Source organism: Heterodontus francisci, chromosome 12 (genome assembly GCF_036365525.1).
Source record: "Heterodontus francisci isolate sHetFra1 chromosome 12, sHetFra1.hap1, whole genome shotgun sequence".
NCBI classification, from domain to species: domain Eukaryota; kingdom Metazoa; phylum Chordata; class Chondrichthyes; order Heterodontiformes; family Heterodontidae; genus Heterodontus; species Heterodontus francisci.
In genome coordinates, this window is record NC_090382.1 from 43349814 (window position 1) to 43369179 (window position 19366).

A 19366-nucleotide genomic window follows, 5' to 3' on the forward strand; every position below is an offset into this window, starting at 1 on the left:
GAGAGCAAATACAGTACTAAATGTAAAAAAAAAATCCCTGACACAAATGGTTCAATTTCTAAAACTGAATTCATAATTAAAATCCAACTCTCAGGATTTATGTAAAAAAATAAAAAAGGACTACAGTACTTGTAAGAAATGTCTGGATTCTTTAAAATGTGGTCACTGGATGAGTCCAGAGTTAAACAGGGCACATCACATGAAGAGAGTTTCTAAGAATTTGCCGTTTCAAGTGGGTCATATATATTGTGTATATGTCAGAAAAATCTCAACATGCATTAAGTATTGCAAAATCTTCTTAAAAAATAGCTTCCATTTTCCATGTGAGAAAGCAATGTACAATAAGTACAAGTGTCAGGTTTATTTTAATTATGACTAGTCAGATATTTTTATTTTTCTCTCTCCAACACCCTACCCCAAGGACCCCCCACCCCCCCACAAAAAAAAGTATTTGAACTCTGGACAAGATGGTGTATTGGGTGTCTGCATGTTGCAGCCCAACAAATGGCAGTGTAGTGGACATCATGGGAAACAGCAGCCAGAGCCTTAGTGTCGTCAGGCTAAAAAGTAAAAAAGGAAAAGAAACAAATTAGTCAAATACTACAAGTATAATTCATTATAACAGGAATATTAGACATCTCATGTTATGACATTGCTGCTGCCACTCATCTATTCAGGATACTGAATTTAAGTGCGGATCACTTGATGTTTTGTTTTATGTTCAGTTTAATATTTTTTCCTTCAGATCGCTATTTCAAATTTAAGTCACTTCTTGGGAACGCGTGTATGCGCCAGTTTGAGATTACACTATTGATTTTTTTTTTTAATTATTATTAACCCATGGTTGTTTTTTTCTTGGGAGACATGGCCTTTAATTGCAAAAGAGGTAGAATTGTATGATTTGTAACAAAGGACACAAACTTCCACTAAAACTTGAGAATTTCACCTCTTTTGATCAGGAGAATCATTTGGGGGTGACTGGCTTTTCCCAGGTTACTCAACATTTGACATCAAGGAAGCAAAATGGGGGGGGGGCATTGAAGTTTTAATAGCAATAAATTTGTATACAGAAATACAGTTAAATTGATTAGGTCACAAAATGCTTTCTTGCAGAAATAAAGTTGAAAATGACAGGTTGGTTAGCAGGCTAGTAAACTTGCACGTTCAATGAGAATCTGCAGCATTATAATCTGCATTGTAAATGTCTGAACTTCTTCAAATACAAATTACACTTTTTTTCTAATTTACTGGCACTATTCAGCAGAAGGCAATTATCATTGAACAAAAGTCATCTTTACTATTAGTTTGTTTTCATCTCCATCACTAGAAAACCATGTGCCATGTTTGGTCAGCATTGTAATAGCACATTACTGCAAATTTTCTTTACTTTCAATGGTAGTGGGGCAGAGTGAAGGAGGAGAAATATTCTTATGTAAGAAACTGAGAATCTGCACCCTGGTGTAGAAAATACTAGCCCCACACAGAACAAAGCCTTCTATTGTTGTTCAGTTTTCAGTTAAAAAGTTACAGCAGATAGCTACAAGTTTCATGTTTAAAGATGTAATTTGCCAGCCATATATCACTATAAATACAATGTTTGCTTTTTTCCTCTTTAACCCCATTTCTCAACTGATAGAAGTGATTTGTTCTCGTATACAATTAAATGGACAGTATGGGGTCGACAAGAGGTTATTTTTGGTTTGTGAACCCAGACAATGAATGTAAATGTGCTATTTACTCATAGGGGTCCCTACCATTTAGTCTCATTTTATCCCAACTCCAATGCCTACATTTATCCACTTACAGCGGAAACTTAAAAGCTCATTGCCCTATACGCCTGGCTGGAATCAAACTTGGAACCGTTCTAATCTTGTTGTGATATACTTACCCACTGAGGCCCTGGAGAAATATATTCCTGTTGCAAGTGATGCATCATTGCATCTTGAGCATAACTGAAGCAGTTTCTAAGTACCACGCAAGCTAGACAACAGTTTTTGTTTGAGAATTCTGGTACAGAAACTACATTTTGACACCCAAGGAAGCTTCAAGAGTATTTTTCCCTGAGGCTTACATTATTTTTAGCAATACAATGTGCACAGCCCACATAGTATAGTACCCACATGCTATGACAGAAGTAATTTGCCAAACAACCCAGGAAGCAGTGGTGGAGTGGGTGTCCAATATTAAAGTTTTACCAATCTTCCTTATTTTAATTATATAATTAAAAATTCATTTACAAATTTAAAAATTGAGTATAGGAACTGTACATAAAGCTAAACTAAGAATGGAAAGAGGTCTTGGTGCCAGATCTTTAGTCTTGGCCTACTTCTAGTGCTTAATATTCATTATTATAGCTGTGCAGCATAGCTTTGTAACATTGCTGATTTGGTAGCTTGATAAGTTTTTCACTTGTAAAAGTACAATAGTGCCAATATATAAATATCCATTTCTCTCATCTATGAAACAAATTTAGCAGAATTCAGGATTGGTCTGCATGTGCTAACAGGTCATATATTCAAAGCTGTTTAAACAGCAGGGTATAGAGAGTTATGAATAAGTAACTGCAATTATCCAACATTTATAAGAGTAACACCAACGCATTTTGTCTTGCTGATCCTTTTTCATTTCTAACTAACAGTTCCAATGCAGCCCTCTGATCATATAAATTCAGCACAACATATTGATGAAAAGTTATCAAAATGAAAGAGCATTTTTAAGGCTTTTTTTTCTCCAGACATGAAAGCTGTACAAACAAACATCGATGTAATGAACTACCTAAAGGTTGGCCAGTTATGCAACTGAGCTCCAAATTCCTTCACTTCTTAGCAAGCATTCTTAATCTGACCATTAGCAATGCAACCTTTAATACTGCAACTATTAGAGGAAGAAAATTAAAATAAAGTAGCACTTCACCTCCATGTTAGGATTAGACCTAGGTCTACATGTTCTGGCCTACCTGCAACCTGGCCCAATTTTCCAGGCTGCATGTGGAACTGTGGCAGATGGAATAGGCTCATTATCAGCTCAATCACCATCTAGCCCAGAGAAAAAAAGCTTAGCAGCAGACAAATTAAAGATCTTGTTCCCCAAACAACTGAGATATATAGTTTAAAATTCAAAAAACTTTTAAAATACAGGAGTAAAATAAACAATGTTTGCAAGTTAATGCTGACTTAACTTTGAAAGTCATGTTTTGTACAAAAATATTCAGGAAGGTAGTTGCACATTTAGAGATTTGTCACATTTAATCAGTTAAATGTCAGTATTTTACAAAGGAAACCTAGAAAAACTATTTTTCTTCTACATTGCAAATGAAGGGCTAATCCATTCATTATACACATTTCAAGCTTAGTTTGTATGCTGCAACACACACACACACACTATAGGAAGGATGTGATTGCCCTGGAGAGGGTGCAGAGGAGATTCACCAGGATGTTGCCTGGGCTGGAGCATTTCAGCGATCAAGAGTGACTGAAAAGGCTAGGGTTGTTTTCCTTAGAGGAGGCCGAGGGGGACATGACTGAGGTATACAAAATTATGAGGGGCATTGATAGGTTAGATAGGAAGTAACTTTTTCCCCTTAGCGGAGGTGTCAATAACCAAGGGGCAGGAGGTTTAGAGGGGATTGGAGGTAAAAAAAATTTCACTTGGAGGGTGGTTGGAATCTGAAGTGCACTGCCTGGAGGTGGTAGAGGCAGGAAACCTCAACATTTAAGAAGTATTTAATTAGATAAGCACTTAAACGCCATCGCATATAAGGCTACGGGCCAAGTGCTGGAAAATGGGATTAGAATAGTTAGTTGCTTGATTGCCGGCACAGACACGATGGGCCGAAGGGCCTGTTTTTGTGTTGTATAACTCTATAATGCATAGAAAGATAAAATATAGAAACAATCAGTGAGGGGATTAGATGATACAGTTCATTTGCTCAAATCCCAAACTGAAAAGTATTCTTGGTCTGCTAAGTGTCCTGTGTGAAATGATTTTGGGAAATCGCAAGTTAGCAACTGGTGAGCTTGGGCCTACAGCACCAACTCCCAATGCAGCCTCTGGCTGGCATGGAAAATTCACACTGGTGCAGTAAAAGTGCTACTCTGAGGTTAAGGCTGTGTTTATGTTGCAGTAGAGGGACTTTAATGTAGGATTGCTGCAAAACCCTGATGGCTCATGTCTTTTCAGGGGAAGAGAACCTGCCACTACTACCCTAGGTGGTTAACATGCGATTCAAAACTATATGGTTGACTTTTGATGCTCTCTGCAGTGGTTGAGCAAGTTCAGGTCAACTAGGAATGGGCAATTAACATGGCCTTACCAATGTTGCCCCAGTCCTAATACTTGGCAATGCTTGACGCTGACTCTAGGTACCCGAACTGGAAAGAGTTCCACCCTTGAGGGCAAGACACCAGCAAAGATGGTAGCAGGAATACAAGCTCCCAACTTTAAAAAAAAAAAAAATGGATTTAGGTATTAACTATTGACTGTATATCTCCATTGTCATCTGTGATGCTCTAAGTGACCACTGTCAATAAACAAACATGTTCAGTTCCCTCATTTGGACACTTCACACGTTGTCAAATTACCAGAAGATTTGCATCTGGAACCAGTGCTATACAGAATGGAAGTAAACTAGCTTTCATTTATAAAGTGTCTTTTAAGTCTTCAGAACATCACAATGCACTTTACAAACAAATGAGTTACCTCTGAAGTGCAGTCAATTTTACAGAAAAAAAAAGGTCCCATAAGAAACACTGGCTCAGACATTGGACAAACTCTCTGTTCATCCCTCAACAGTGTCATGGAATCTTTTATAATAACCTGAATAGGAAGATGGGGTTAAACAGAAAATGCTTAGCAGGTCAAGCAGCATTGGTGGAAAAAGAAAGTGTTAAATGTGTCAAGTCAATAACCTTTCATCCATTCTGAACTGAAATGTTACCTGTTCCACACTCTCTGCAGATGCTGCCTGACCTGCCAAGTATTTCCAGCATCTACAGTATTTTGCTTTTTGTAGGATGATGGGGTCCTGGTTTAATGGCTTAACTGTAACTCAATCACCACAGCAGATTATTTTTTGTGAAGTACTGTTCCTCCAATGTATGTAGTAGCATGGCTCAGCCATTGACTGGATAAACTTAATTTTAACTTGATGACATTTTCATAGCGTATCGGAAGTAGATGGTCTACAGATGGTGATTTCTTGCCTAACCACCTGAAAATATTTTGACAATGGCTCGGTTCAACATAAAGCATCCAGCATGAATTACTGATTTATACACCAGTTAGTAAACAAACTATTGTGATTTGTTTGAAAGAAACATAACTAGGAAAATCTATGTAAAGCATCCACACAATTGGTATTGCAGAGATAATTATCGATGAACCAATAAGCTTGCTGCAGTTTAACAAGACCATATTCAAAATAACAGCAGTAACAACCATAGGTGCCCAAGATACAAATGTGCCCATCAATTCCATGGTTCATTTTGATCCTTAAAGAATTTCTAAAATAAGCTTTTTAGAAATGATACAGTAACATACAAGGGCTGTTTCAACACTTTGATAAGCTTTTCCCTGGTGGATGCCAAGAAGCAGAAATTTCATCTTAAAACATTCTCTAAAAACTGGACATTGGTAGGGCAAGAACTTAGAAACACATCCCACAATACAGTTCCATAGTTAGCATACAGGCCCTCGAGGCTATGGCTCCTACACACCTAATGAAATGTTTCCATGGCAACTGTGCCTAAAGAAATTGGAGTCCTTCTTGGATTTAAGAATGTTTTATTTTTACTGTCTACAAAATTCCTGCCCTCTATGCTGGACTAGTGAAAACTGAAATTCTAATAGGTTCCCCCCCCCACCCCTTTTAACACAACGTTATAATAGCCAGTAAGCTGTCCTCATAAACTAACTTCTGTTGAATTGTACTCATTAAACCAATGAGCCTAATTTAAAGTTTTACAATTAATTAGTCATACATATTTAAATTTGGGCATCAGTTTAGTGGAACCCCAGCCACTTGACTTGCCTACCTTCTTTGATGTTTTCATGTTTCAAACTGTGTCAGCAGGGCCCGCACCTCAGGTGTCAGCTGCTTTGCAGCCTTGGCTGCCTCTGTGATGGCCTTACGGTAAAGGCCCTTTCTCTTCTTGTTAAACCGTGACTGGAAGTTTTCTAAAAACGGGGAGACTTGTGAAAGAGCCAGGAAAGATGTTGTTGGGGACCCAAACCATGAAATTCTGGCCTCCTGTCTTACTAAAAAGCCATTATCTTTCCGACTTACAGTTATAGTAAGTATACGGGCAGGCCACCAGGGGAAGCCGTAAATCTTGGCCCAAACAATGTCCCCTACACATATGGTCTTGCCATCTGGAGTCACACACTTAGAGACATTTTTGGTAAAGATTTTCACTTTCAAGGAATTAGTGAGTTTTTCTTCTTTTGAAGAGGAGGCGCAAGGTACATGCATGCTGCCAGGAGCAAAGTCAAATGTTTCAGTAGAACTACATTCTGAGTTGGAGGATTTTATATCATCTGCGCTATCACTACTACAAACTGAAAAGGCAGAAGAGTCTGATTTATTTTGACTGTAGGTCATATAAACGGTTATATTGCCTCTGCTGCCCCTTTTCCCCAATTGTTTTTCATCCTGCTCACAAGGCCACTTTATTTCCCTGGTGTCTTTATTCTCATCAGTGGTCTGTTCCAACCCTTTTGTGGGACTACCTTTTTCAGAAGGCTGCTCACCTGGTGAGCGGGAAGAGTTGCAGCGAGGCGGCGCTTTGGAGGCTGTCTTGCAGCTGCGTATTCTCTCAAGTTTAGCCTTGTAAGCAGAATCATTTTCTTCATTCCTGTATCTCTGTGGCTTTAAGCGAATCCGTGGAGGGAGAGCGCCAGAGTTAGTTGTTTGAAAGCGCCGTGTATAATGAACCTTTGGAATTGCATCATCAGAAGACGAAACTTCCTGCTGCTGTTTTTTTTGAACTTTCTCTTTGGCCATTTTCAACACTTCCCTGGCTTTTGTGTGATCTACATTCTTGTTCTGTAGCACTTTCTTGGGATTCAACTGCACTTTAGAACTGTGTACTTGAGAAGAAATTTTGACTACTTTGCCCTTGCCTGAAGATAGATTTGAAATTTTAATGACAGTATTTCGCTTCTGACCATCATACTGCGTTTTCGCTTCCAATTTGTGGTCAGTTTTCAGTCTCTTTGACATAGCAGGCATACTGTCATTTTTTCGTTTCTTGTCCTCATTTCGAGAAGTGTCATTTGTGCTGCCACCCCTTCGCAACTCCTTTTTATCTGTAGAAATACTATTTTTGCATCGATCACAAAGAACTTGTCTTGGTCTGAGTTTAATAGAGTTCATTATTGAAGTAGACTCTTCTCTGAACATTTTCTTTTTAGGTCGCTTAATCCTTCTTGGAGGAGGTTGAGGTATAGACTGGTTATACGTATGTCTGATGAACAATGGAGGAGGGTAAGGTGCTCCTTCGTAAAATAACGGTGCAGGTTTGGCAGTCCACAGGCTTTCAGCCGCACTAGGTTGTGCAGAGGATACCAGAGATGTTGCTTCACAAGTACCTGTAGATTTTGAATTTTGCTGGGTCAGCTGGAATGGTTCACACTGAGGTTGCACTAAGTCAGCTTTTTCCTTGTATTCCCTTTTTGGAAGCACAGTCACAGGAATTCCATATGGCCCAAACCTGAGAAGGTACAGCACAATGTGTTCAGTCTTAAATCAGGTTTTCACATTTTGCCCCAAAATTGCTATCAAAATAAAAATGCACTCTTCAATAGAATCCCTCATCTCCAAGCTACCCATAATTATTTTTTCTTCAGTGCTTCAGATATCTTTTAGATCAAAAAAGGCTGAAAATACAAAAATTGCTGACTGGTGACGACACAAATAATATTAAACTACTGTTAATATACCACCCACACAAAGTCTAGAGCTACATTTGTTTTAAATAAGGACAGGAGGGACTAGCTTCAATGCAGAATTGAACAGAAGTCAGTCATTCTTTTGTCATGCAAATACAAATTACATTGTAACCTGGGGGGGGGGGGGGGGGAATCCATGATCAAGCCTCCTTGTTATAAACTGATACAGCTCAAGAATGTGGATTTTAAAGTGAAAAGTTCATTCTAGTTTGAGGTCATCTCCCTAACAGACCTACAAGATGTCAGTCAGAATGAAGTTAGATTCCATTCACTCTCAATATAGTCCAGAAAAAAAGAGATTCGTACAATTTCCATTTGCCAGAAGTTGCAGTAAATGGCCTTTCTGGGTGCTTGCTTACCTGGTAAATGATCCTTCTGTTTAACAAGCACGTGACTGCAGCAGAATAGCAACTCTTGAGTTTACCATTAAGAGATTTATAAAGGCTTCCAGTAAATAAGCTTTTATACTGAGCCCTGGCTAGCAATTACAGAAGTCCAAAATGGAGATGCAGCAATAAACAGGTACATTGTTGGCGCAATGCTTAAATGACTTAAATATGGCTTTCCTGATTCCATTTTGTTCCTACATTAAACATATCTCAAAATCAGAAGGTTTAATTCAGAACATCAAGGAAGCAACTGGTGGAGATTCTTATTCCCACTGTGATGCCATGCAAGTGGTATTCTGGTCTCTTTTCACCTGTCATCATAAAATCAAATTCTTAATTAACAAAGATGAAAAAATTTCCACTGTGGTGGTAGAGACTTGAATACAAATTAATCTTCACATTTTCTCCTGTCCTGCCACCACCCACCCCACAACATGTCAAATGCTAAGGCTTACACTCACCCTCTCCCAGGTGAAGACGAATAAACATCCACTTTCGACTTCTACATTTCAGCAATGATGAGCGAAAAGGCATACATCTGTCCAGGATTAGAGGATGGGATTCATTTAAACCACACTAGGTTGTTCCAATTTAAGGGCACTAGTACCAGAATTTTACAACACTGAGCAAAATGAACTGATGAGAACCTAAATTAGGCAGTTTTAAAGTTTGTTATTTCTTCCAGATGTGCTCTGAAGAATTAACTGTCTGTGTTAATGTTTCCAACTTATGTAACACAATAACATATTTAATGCATGGTATGAAAAGAATCCTTACTGATGGTGACCAACAAAAGAATTCAAATACAGTATTTTTGTTCCCATTCAGGATAGCCTTCTACCTCACCTATGATTTTTCTGGACTGATCTCATTAAACTGAGTATTAGCACTTTATTTTTCCTTCACACATACCTTTTTTAAAAACTATATATCTCACATCCCAGCTGTGAGAAAGCTGTACAAAAAGTTACAATGCAGTGAATGGAGTAAGCTAACTAAATCCCATGCTAGGCTATTTAATGGAACTCTAAACTACACTGATCCCGTGAACTAGTAAATGCACACAGCAAGCTTTTTTCAGTTTCCAAATGATTCTATAAATTATACAGTAAATATATTTAACAACGCAGTCTCAGATCTATGATTTTTAACAAATGAGGTCAGCAGATACTTGCCCTACAATTTTTACTTAAGGCTTTGTAGTCATTCCCTATTTGTAGAAGCAAATATGAGCCAAATGAATCCATCACGCAGTTCCCACCTGCTACTAGAAATGGCATGTGTTGACTTTTCAGAATTCCACCTTTTTGGTCCAAAAGTCAGGTATTTCAAACCTTTATCTTTCAAGCTTAATAAATAGCATCAATGACAGCAGCAAAAGTGAAGCCAACTTTGGACCACAGCTTTCATCCTATTGCTGGTGGAACACCAACTATTAACAGGCAAGTTCTGTCAGAAGGAGAGCAAGATCCCAAATACAGAACATTAAAAAAATAGCTCAATAGTATAAATCAGGTATAAAACATTGCTTGACATTGGAAGATCAAGCCTTCATTACAGAACAAAATTAAATAAATGAAAATCAATGCTGGAACAAAGATGTAATATACACATGTTCAAATGATACCCCAAACATTTGCAGCAAAAATTTACCGATTTAGTAAAAGGCATATAATTTGATTCACTTTCTCCAAGCTTTCCAAGAGGATCTCCACTGCAATTTTTCACTTTCGTCATTACCATTCTGCAGGTGACTATTTTGACACTAGACCAACTAAGTAAATAGATTAATAGAGGCTGTATTCAACATAAAGACTAAAGTCATTGCCTTTGTATACCACAAATGCAATCTAAAGTCTTTTGGCTAAAGGAATTCTTGAAATGCTTACTTATAGCCATTTACATTTCTCAACTTATTTATATAGCACCTTTAATGAAATAAAACACTTTACAGGAGCATTTTAAACAAAGTATGACACTGAGCCACAAAAGAGGTTAGGTCAGCTTGGTCAAAGAAATATCTTAAAGGATGAAAGCTAGGTAGAGGGGCAGAGAGGATATTCCAGAGCTTGGGACCTAGGCAATTGAAGATACAACTACCACTGGTGGAGCAATTAAAATCAGGGATGCACAAGAGACCAGAATTAGAGGAGTGCAGATACCTTGGAGGATTGTGAGGGCCGGAGAAGATTAGAGATAGGGAGGGGTGATGCCATGGAAGGATTTGAAAAAGAAGAATTTTAAAATCAAGACATTGCTTGACTGAAAGTCAACGTTGGCCAGTAAGAACAGGGGAACAAGACTTGGGGAGAGTTAAGAGACAGGCATGAGAGTTTTAGATGACCTCAAGTTTACGGGGAGTAGAATGTGGGAGACCAGCTGGGAGTGCGTTGGAAAAGTCTAAAAGGTAACAAAGGTATAAATGTGGGTTTTAACAGTTGAGCTGAGATAATAGGAAGTCGGGCGATGTTATGAAGGTGGAAATAGTGTTAGCAATGGCATAAATGAGCTCAGAAGCTCATCTTGGGATCAAATGTGACACTATGGTTGCAAACAGACTGGCTTAATCTCAGCAGGTCTGGCAGCATCTGTGTAGAGAGAAACAGAGTTAACGTTTCAGGTCTGTGACCCTTCATCAGAACTGGCAAAAGTTAGAAATGTAACAGTCTTTGAGCAAAAGTGAAAGGGGGGGGGGGAAACGAACAACAAGAGGGAAGGTCTGTGATAGGATGGTGGGGGGGGGGGGGGGGGGAGAGGGGAAGGAAATGAAGAGATTAAATGACAGCTGTCATGGAACACAATGCAAATGGAGTGCTAAATCGTTGTAGTGAAAGCAAAGCACGAGTCCAGAGAGAGTGCTAATGGAATAATGAACAGCTGTGTATGAAATCTGAAAACATTAACTGTTTCTCTCTACACAGATGCAGCCAGACCCAAGTATTTCAAGCATTTTCTGTTCGCATTTCAGAGTTCCAGCATCAGCAGTATTTTGCTCTTATTGGCTTAATGTCAGATTGTTATCAGGGAGAGGGATGGAGTCAGTAGCTAGGGAGCGGAGTTTGGAGCAGGGACCAAAAACAATGGCTTCCCAATACTTAATTGGAGGAAATTTCTGCTCATCTAGTACTGGATGTCATAAGCAGTCTGATAATTTAGCAACAGTGGAGGAGTCAAGAGAAGTGGAGACATGTTTTATTATATAAATATTGGTTACCCCCGTAGCACTATAGCAACTACATCCTGGTTCTCCAAATTACTTGCTAGTTCTGCTCCCAAAATACCAATCCTGGCAATAATGGTGAGGAATGGCCAGAAAAAAATCAACTTTAAGCTGTGACAAAAATAAATGTGAAAGAGATTCCATATACAGACTGCTATGCTAGGCCCCCACCTGCCAAGAATGAGGCACATTAATTTTGTCATGAACATTGATTTTAAACTGTTACTGGAATGAGGGGAGGACTTGAATAGATCTCTCCTGTCTGCTCCCATCTCTCTGTCACAAGCCTCTGAATCCACTGAGGACACATGAACCCCAAATCTCCTACAGCGAACAAGGTTGAAGAAGAATACTGGGCCCCAACGAAAAACAAGATCTACCTGCAATCAAGGACTCTACAGTGAGCTCAAAGAACCGTGACAACAACTCTTCAGATATTGCCTCAAATCTTTCCACTTTACTTTGTTTTTGCTCTTTGCTGTCTGTTTGTATGTGCATATCGTGTATGCATGCTAGCGTGGGGTGCGGCGTGTATCCAAAGCTGTTAACCGAATTAGAATTTAAGTTTAATAAATTTCAACTTTTCTTCTTTAAACCTAAGAAAGCCTGTTTTATGCTGGTTTCTTTGCCTTATAATTGGAAAGCAGTGAACCCTGTTACAGTAAGACCAGGTGAAGCCTGAAAGGGAACCCCTAGACCTCTTTCTCACCTGGTCATAACAGAAATTTGGGTGCTACCGTCCTGGATTTTACCCACAGACAAACGAGAGAAATTGGAAGTGGGAAGCCAAATTGTTCCCAATCAAAAAAGAGCAAGATTTCAATACAGCTTTTCTTGTGGTTGTGTGTGCTTGAATGCCAACATGTTTGCGACTGAACCTAGTAGCTCTCCAAGCCAGGGTGAAGTAACTTGTGATAAGTTAAAAGCACTGTCTATGGAGGAGTTGAGGAAAATGGCTGCGCAGTGTGGGACCACTGTACGTGGCAAGGCTAGGATGTCTGAACTCCTAAGGCTAATGGCCAACCATTTTTCCCTTGAATCTGAAGCAGAAACAGGGTTAGAAGCAGACTCCAACAGGGTATTGTTAGCAAAGATACAATCGGAACAGAGGAAACTTGAATTTGAGGAGTGGGAGAGAGAAAGAATATTTCAGAAGGAATGAGAGAGAAAGTTGAAGCAGCTTGAGTTAACTAGGGGGCAACAGAGTAACCCCAGTGAAAGCATAGCCAATATGGAGGAGCATAATTCAGGGTTGGGTACAAAATTGTTAAAACTTGCTCAACGAATTCAAAAATTCAATGAGGATGTAGAAGCATTTTTGTGTCCTTTGAGAAACTGGCAAGGCAGCTAAAATGGCCAGCTGAGACCTGACCTCTTTTACTCCAAAGCAAACTAACTGGAAAAGCCCATGAGGTTTATTCCTTGTTGCCAGAGGAGAGTTCATTAAATTATGAACTGACAAAAAATGCTATCCTTGGGGCATATGAATTAGTACCCGAAGCCTATCATCAAAAGTTTAGAACCCTCAAGAAGCAAGCTAATCAAACTTATCTGGAGTTTGAAAGAAGTAAGCAGCTGGCTTTTGACCAGTGGCTGAGGGCTCTTAAAATACAACTCAGCTATGAAAATCTCAGAAGTAATTCTGCTAGAGAAATTTAAACACCCTCTCCCACTCTCCATAAAGACCATGTAGAGGAGCAGCGGGTCCAGGGAGCCCGGCAGCAGCCCTCCTGGGCCTTTATCTTGCGTTAATGTATGAGTTGGTTTTCCAGGGGAGAACTTTTCCTAGTTACCCCCATAAATCCAAAAGGGACAAAGAGTGGGAAGGTGATAGGAGCTCAAGCAGTCCTGGGAGAGAAAGGAAAGCAGGAAACACAGGGGGCCCGCTAGCCAAAAAGGAAGATACTGTGAGCAAGAGTGAGACCCGTGTGCTTCCATTGCAATAAAGCAGGGAATTTATGAGCTGACTGCTGGAAACTAAAGGGAAAACCTGTAGGGATAATCGGGGCACACCCGCTCAGTGAAGAAGCTGTGGCTGTACCTACAGTAAGAGTGAGACCCAGGAAGGCTATCGCTGCAAGTGCAGGAAAATTTAATAGGATTCCTGAAGATTATCAGGGTTTCTGTCTGAACGGACAGTAACCCCATACCCCTCGAGTGGAGCAAGCAAGCCCATAGTGATTCTCAGGGACACTGGGGCCACTAGATCCCTTTTACTGGGAAAAGGCCTGACCTTTCCCCCCCAGAGTGCAGTGAACACCAAAATGGTGGTGAATGGTATTGGAGGGCAGAGTATGCCTGTACCTGTACACCGGGACCAGTGACCGTAGGGATTGTCCCGAGTTTGCCTGTGGACAGGTTGACCTGCTCCGAGGTAATGATATGGCAGGAGTGAAGCTGGTAGCCCCCCCGCCAAGAAGTGAAAGACCGCAGTCAGAGAGACAGGGCAGTGGCAGCAGACAGACGCCTGCAGTGGCTCAGGCTATGATCAAACCAGCTACCCCAGAGTAGAATGCATTGGCACTGCAGACCATCAGGTTTGTCTGTCCGAGACTTGCTTTGGAAAGTTAGGAGACCAAGGGAATGAATTAAATGGATTTTCCCTAGCTGAGACTCTGAGCCGACCCAGTATTGCGAGAGTTAGCACAGGCTGTCCAGTCTGAAAGTGAAACAGAGGGAGTCCCTGACTGCTACTATTTAAAGAATGAGGTACTGATGAGAAAATGGAGTTCTCCTCACAGACCTGAGAGCAAGGAGTGGACAGTAGTTCACCAGTTAGTGGTACTGGAGAGAAACATTAAGAAGGGCCCACGAGACTACAGTGGTTGCACATGCCGGTATACGAAAGACCAAAGCCCACATAAGACAGCAGTTTGACTGGCCAAAACTCCACAAAGATGTGGAGGAGTACTGCAGGAGTTGCCACATGTGCCAGGTTGAGGGGAAACCCCAACTTAGTGAAAGCTGCACCCCCAAGTCCTGTACCAGTGTTAGGAGGACCCGCCAGCAGAGGGCTGGTGAACTGTAAAGGATCCCAGTCGAGAACAAAAAGGGACAGGCAGAAAGCTGGCAAAAGGTTGGACAGAGAAGGGGAAAAAGTGACCAAGAGGGCAGGTTAAAGGAAGTCCAGGAGGAATCCCGGATGAAAACCTCAACTGTCCGGTCAGCCAAACCCAAAAAATGTGAACGGTTAGACCCCACATCCTCCTACGTAAATGCAGACACTAGAAGCACCCCACCAGAGTTGTTAACAGCATTTACAGGAATCTGCAGAGACAAAGAAAGACCTCGAGGGGGCAGAGAAACCGTGAGGGTGATGCATCACCTAGTCAAAGTGCCACAGAGTAGTTCAGTAGAGTCTGCACAAATACCTGCAGGCAGGAGTGTCCTCTGGGACACTCCCCCAGTCAGTAAGAAAGCAAACCACCCATCTCCTAAAGTGAAAAGCCTTTGCATGACTCAGCAAAGCAAGGAGTGTTCAGGATAGACCTGCCCACTACTGACTTTTCAAAAAAAAAAAATTAACGCAGCAGCCATGGAAATAAGCAAACGGAAAAGAAACTTCCCAAAAAAAAAATCAAGTTTATTGGGATGCCAGAAAGGGGGCAATTGAAGCAGCACTGGCAGCGAGAAGACAGGCTGTAATAAGTTTTAGGATTTATGAATGAATGGGAATGAATGAGAGAAATGTATGCTTTTTTTCTAGACCTTACATTTTTCTCGACCCTTTTAATGAAATGCATCTTTTTTCAAGTCGCATTTCATTCCGCTGGGTGTGGTGGGGGTCATGCTCGACCCCCACCTGCCAAGAACGAGGCACATTAATTTTGTCATGAACATTGAATTTAAACTGTTACTGGAGTGGGGGGGGTGTGAGAGGACTTGAACAGATTGGCCATGGCTGGAAGGGGCAGTCAGTGTTTGGAAAGAAAAAGCAGCCATTCCCTGACATTCAACCCACAATGGACTTTTGATCACAAGACATTGAAGGAGGGGGAGCTCGCATTCCAGGTTGACTACTAAGATGGCCGAATACACAAATGGACATGGTCAATCCAGCTAGTCACAAGACTAACCTGCTGGGCAACCTGAGTTTTTGAATTTGTACAAACAGTTTGGGCAGAAAGTCTGTTTGCTCCTGTACTGAAGATCTCTCTCCTGTCTGCTCCCATCTCTCTCTCACAAGCCTCTGAATTCACTGAAGACACATGAACCCCAAGAGAGAAAAGTCTCCTACAGCAAACAAGGTTTAAGAAGAATACTGGGCCCCCAATGAAAAGCAAGATCTACCTACAATCAAGGACTCTACAGCAAGTCAGAGTTATACAGCACAGAAACCAGCCCTTCGTGTCTGTGCCAGCCGTCAAGCACCTAACCATTCTAATCCCATTTTCCAGCACTTGACCTTGTATGATGTGGCATTTCAAGCGCTCATCTAAATACTTCTTGCCTCGACCATCCCTTCAGGCCGTGTGGTCCAGATTCCAACCACCCTCTGGGTGAAAGTATTTTTCCTCAAATCCCCTCTAAACCTCCTGCCCCTTACCTTAAATCTATGCCCCCTGGTTATTGACCCCTCCGCTAAGGGAAAAACTTGCTTCCTATCTAACCTATCGATACCCATCATAATTTAGTATACCTCAATCAGGTTCCCCCTCAGCCTTCTCTGCTCGAAGGAAAACAACCCTAGCCTTTCCAGCCTGTCTTCATAGTTGAAATGCTCCAGCCCAGGCAACATCCTGGTGAATCTTCTCTGCACCCTCTCCAGTGCAGTTATATCCTTCCTAAAGTATGGTGCCCAGAACTGTACACAGTACTCCAACTGTAGCCGAACAAGCGTTTTATACAGCTCGTTCATAACCTCCCTGCTCTTGTATTCTGTGCCTCGGCTAATAAAGGCAAGTATCCCAGATGTGTTCCTAACCACCTTATCTACCTGTGCTGCTGCCTTCAGTGATCTATGGACAAGTACACCAAGGTACCTCTGACTCTCTGTACTTCCTAAGGTGCTACCATCCATTGTATATTGCAGTGGCGCAGTGGTTAGCACCGCAGCCTCACAGCTCCAGGGACCCGGGTTCGATTCCAGGTACTGCCTGTGTGGAGTTTGCAAGTTCTCCCTGTGTCTGCGTGGGTTTTCTCCGGGTGCTCCGGTTTCCTCCCACAAGCCAAAAGACTTGCAAGTTGATAGGTAAATTGGCCATTATAAATTGTCACTAGTGTAGGTAGGTGGTAGGGAAATATAGGGACAGGTGGGGATGTTTGGTAGGAATATGGGATTAGTGTAGGATTAGTATAAATGGGTGGTTGATGTTCGGCACAGACTCGGTGGGCCGTAGGGCCTGTTTCAGTGCTGTATCTCTAATCTAATCATATTCCCTTGCCTTGTTAGTCCTCCCAAAATGAATCACCTCACACTGAGCTCGAAGAACTGTAACAACTCTTCAGATATTGCCTCAAACCTTTCCACTTTAATTTGCTTCTACTCTTTGCTGTCTCTGTTTGTAAGTGCGTATCGCGTATGCATGCTAACGTGGGGCACGGCATGTATCCGTTCTTCTTTAAACCTAAGAAAGCCTCTTTGTGCTGGTTTCTTTGCCTTATAATTGGAACGCAGTGAACAAGGATTCACCAAGAGGGAGCTAAAAACAGTGTTTAAAATTAAATCCTGTTACAGTAAGATCAGGTGATGGCTGAAAGGGAACCCTAGACCTCTCTCACCTGGTAACACAGATGGTTTCACTAATTAGAGCAGAGCAAGTTACTTTAAAAAGGATTCTTTCAACATTTTTTCTTTAAATTAAAAATGTACTGGGGGGTCAATTTTTTTATAACAGCAATTGCTGCAATGTAGGCTAGACTGACTAGATGAACATATGCTCTCTCTGGTGCATGCAAGGTCTTATGCTAAATAAATCTGAGCAGTCGCAATCTAGTTTTCCCATATTAATCTCTCAGGTCAATCTGACTGAGGCCACAGGACGGATGCTATGCAAAATGGACAAATGTCATATTGCTAGAAGTAGGTGGTTATTCTTTTGAGGTTAGGGCTGAGGTGTCTTACTTCTATCTAACCATGGCAGAACTGTGATCTAAGACAATAGATGCCTGAAACATACATCTTTAATTCCCCAGCATCAACATCCTTTATGTTCATAAACACAAAATTCCCTTCCAAAAATATATCTCCACAAAAACAAAACAAAATACCGTGACTCTTGAACTTAGTATCAGGAAACGTAAGCAAAATTGCTCTGTTCCCTGGGAATAGACTGGTTTCACATTGCATGGGAGGCTTGAGCTGCCCCACCTACCAGAAGAATTTCCCAACTCTTGATCCAAGAACAGCACACACTACCATGTTGGGGGCATCTTGGGCTCTCACCAGGTTGAGAGAAGGGGACACGCAGGAGGGTAGACTTCAAAAGCACATCTGGAGGCCAGAAAAAACCTTGAGACACACAAGACCTTCGGCTGAATGAGCAGTAGACTCTACGTATAGACACATTTTAAAATCTTCTGTTATAAACGAGTATAGCCAATATTTATGCTTTTAGAGATGTACATTTCCAAGTACACCTGAATAAATAGTTATTTCTTTTATCAGCCTGGCTAATTACTTATATGGAATAAACACTGGAACATGTTCACTGTTTTGATACAGGCACAAATTCTGCCTAATGTTCAGATTTACCACTTTTCTTCTTGCCACAAAAAAACTCCTTCAAATTCATTTTAAAGTAACATAATGGAAATTGAAATGTAATTACTGTAAAACATAATGTGACCCTCTGCTATAGGTACTTCAACTACAACACATTCTTCAAATTTGAAGACGAAGTTGGCTCATCTGCAAAACGGCGTTATGATCTTTCATTCGCTGTTCGACTGTTTGAGATGCTAATGAGCCCTAGATTCAAAAAGTTAGATGCCATCACTCACGGGCACAAAACAAAATAAACCCTAGAGAGAAGGATATCCAAGGAGATATTCACATTCCTTCTCCCCATTTCCAAAATTACAAAGTTGGGATGAGTGATGCTGCACTGAATTGCGGCCAGGTTCGGTGCTGCAGGAGTTACTGGAGCCTAAGCAGGACAGTGCCCGCGCTACTGCCGCTACCCCCTCTCTCTCTGCACGTCCTGCGGCCGCTGCGTGCCTTCGCAGCTTCACATTCAGCGGCAAACCGCCATCAGCTGCCTTCCTCCTCCCTCTGTAGGCTAGGCCCACAGCCGGCCACTTCTAAGGTTTACGCGGAAGTCCCACTTCACCTGCCCCCGCCCTTCAGGTAACCAGCTGCAGCTCCGGGCCTCACCCGCCTCTTGTGAGGGAGGTTTCTTTTTCCGTTTTATTTTTTTTGTATTTTTCTCTCTCTCTCTCTCTCTGTACCTTCTAGAAATATCCATTAGAACCCCTGAGAACAGCTTCTCCTCGAAGCGCAGAGACACAACCAACGCATCGTCGACGACCTGATCCACCATTACCCTCACTTCGCAGCCCGCCAGGAGTTTCACAGCAGCAACGCCAACACCCACAGCCGCCATTTTACTTCCTCCCCGTCCCTGAGCGCCGTTTCTCTTCTGCACCCACTCCACCGCTCTCCGGCCTGGCTCTGGGGCGGGTGCTAACGCATCTCCCGCCTCTTTACTACGTCTGTATTGGTCCGTGTCCACAATCATCTTCCTCTTATTCGTCTCTTCGAACTGTCAGTCATCCGTTGTTTGGGCTGCTATTGTCCTGAGAAGGCGGCGAGTGGTGAACTGAGCTGTCAATCCAGTAGCGTAATGACAGAAAACGCCCTGGGACTGGT

General features: G+C 41.5%; 1 protein-coding gene across 2 annotated transcripts; it reads right to left on the reverse strand.

Moving 5' to 3' along the window:
• Window positions 1–473: 473 nt before the first annotated feature.
• On the reverse strand, window positions 474–19261 carry pwwp2a (PWWP domain containing 2A). Of its 2 annotated transcripts, XM_068043364.1 has the most exons (4): window positions 18946–19034; window positions 17871–17989; window positions 6033–7709; window positions 474–560 (listed from the first exon to the last, which is right to left on the reverse strand). In XM_068043364.1, the coding sequence occupies exons 2-3, from the start codon at window positions 17915–17917 to the stop codon at window positions 6047–6049; spliced, it is 1710 nt and encodes a 569-aa protein (XP_067899465.1). In that variant the 5' UTR covers window positions 17918–17989; window positions 18946–19034; the 3' UTR covers window positions 474–560; window positions 6033–6046. The 2 variants fall into 2 exon arrangements, with proteins under 2 accessions (XP_067899465.1, XP_067899464.1); XM_068043363.1 differs by lacking the exon at window positions 17871–17989 and having other exon boundaries at window positions 18946–19261.
• Between the last annotated feature and the right edge of the window lie 105 nt (window positions 19262–19366).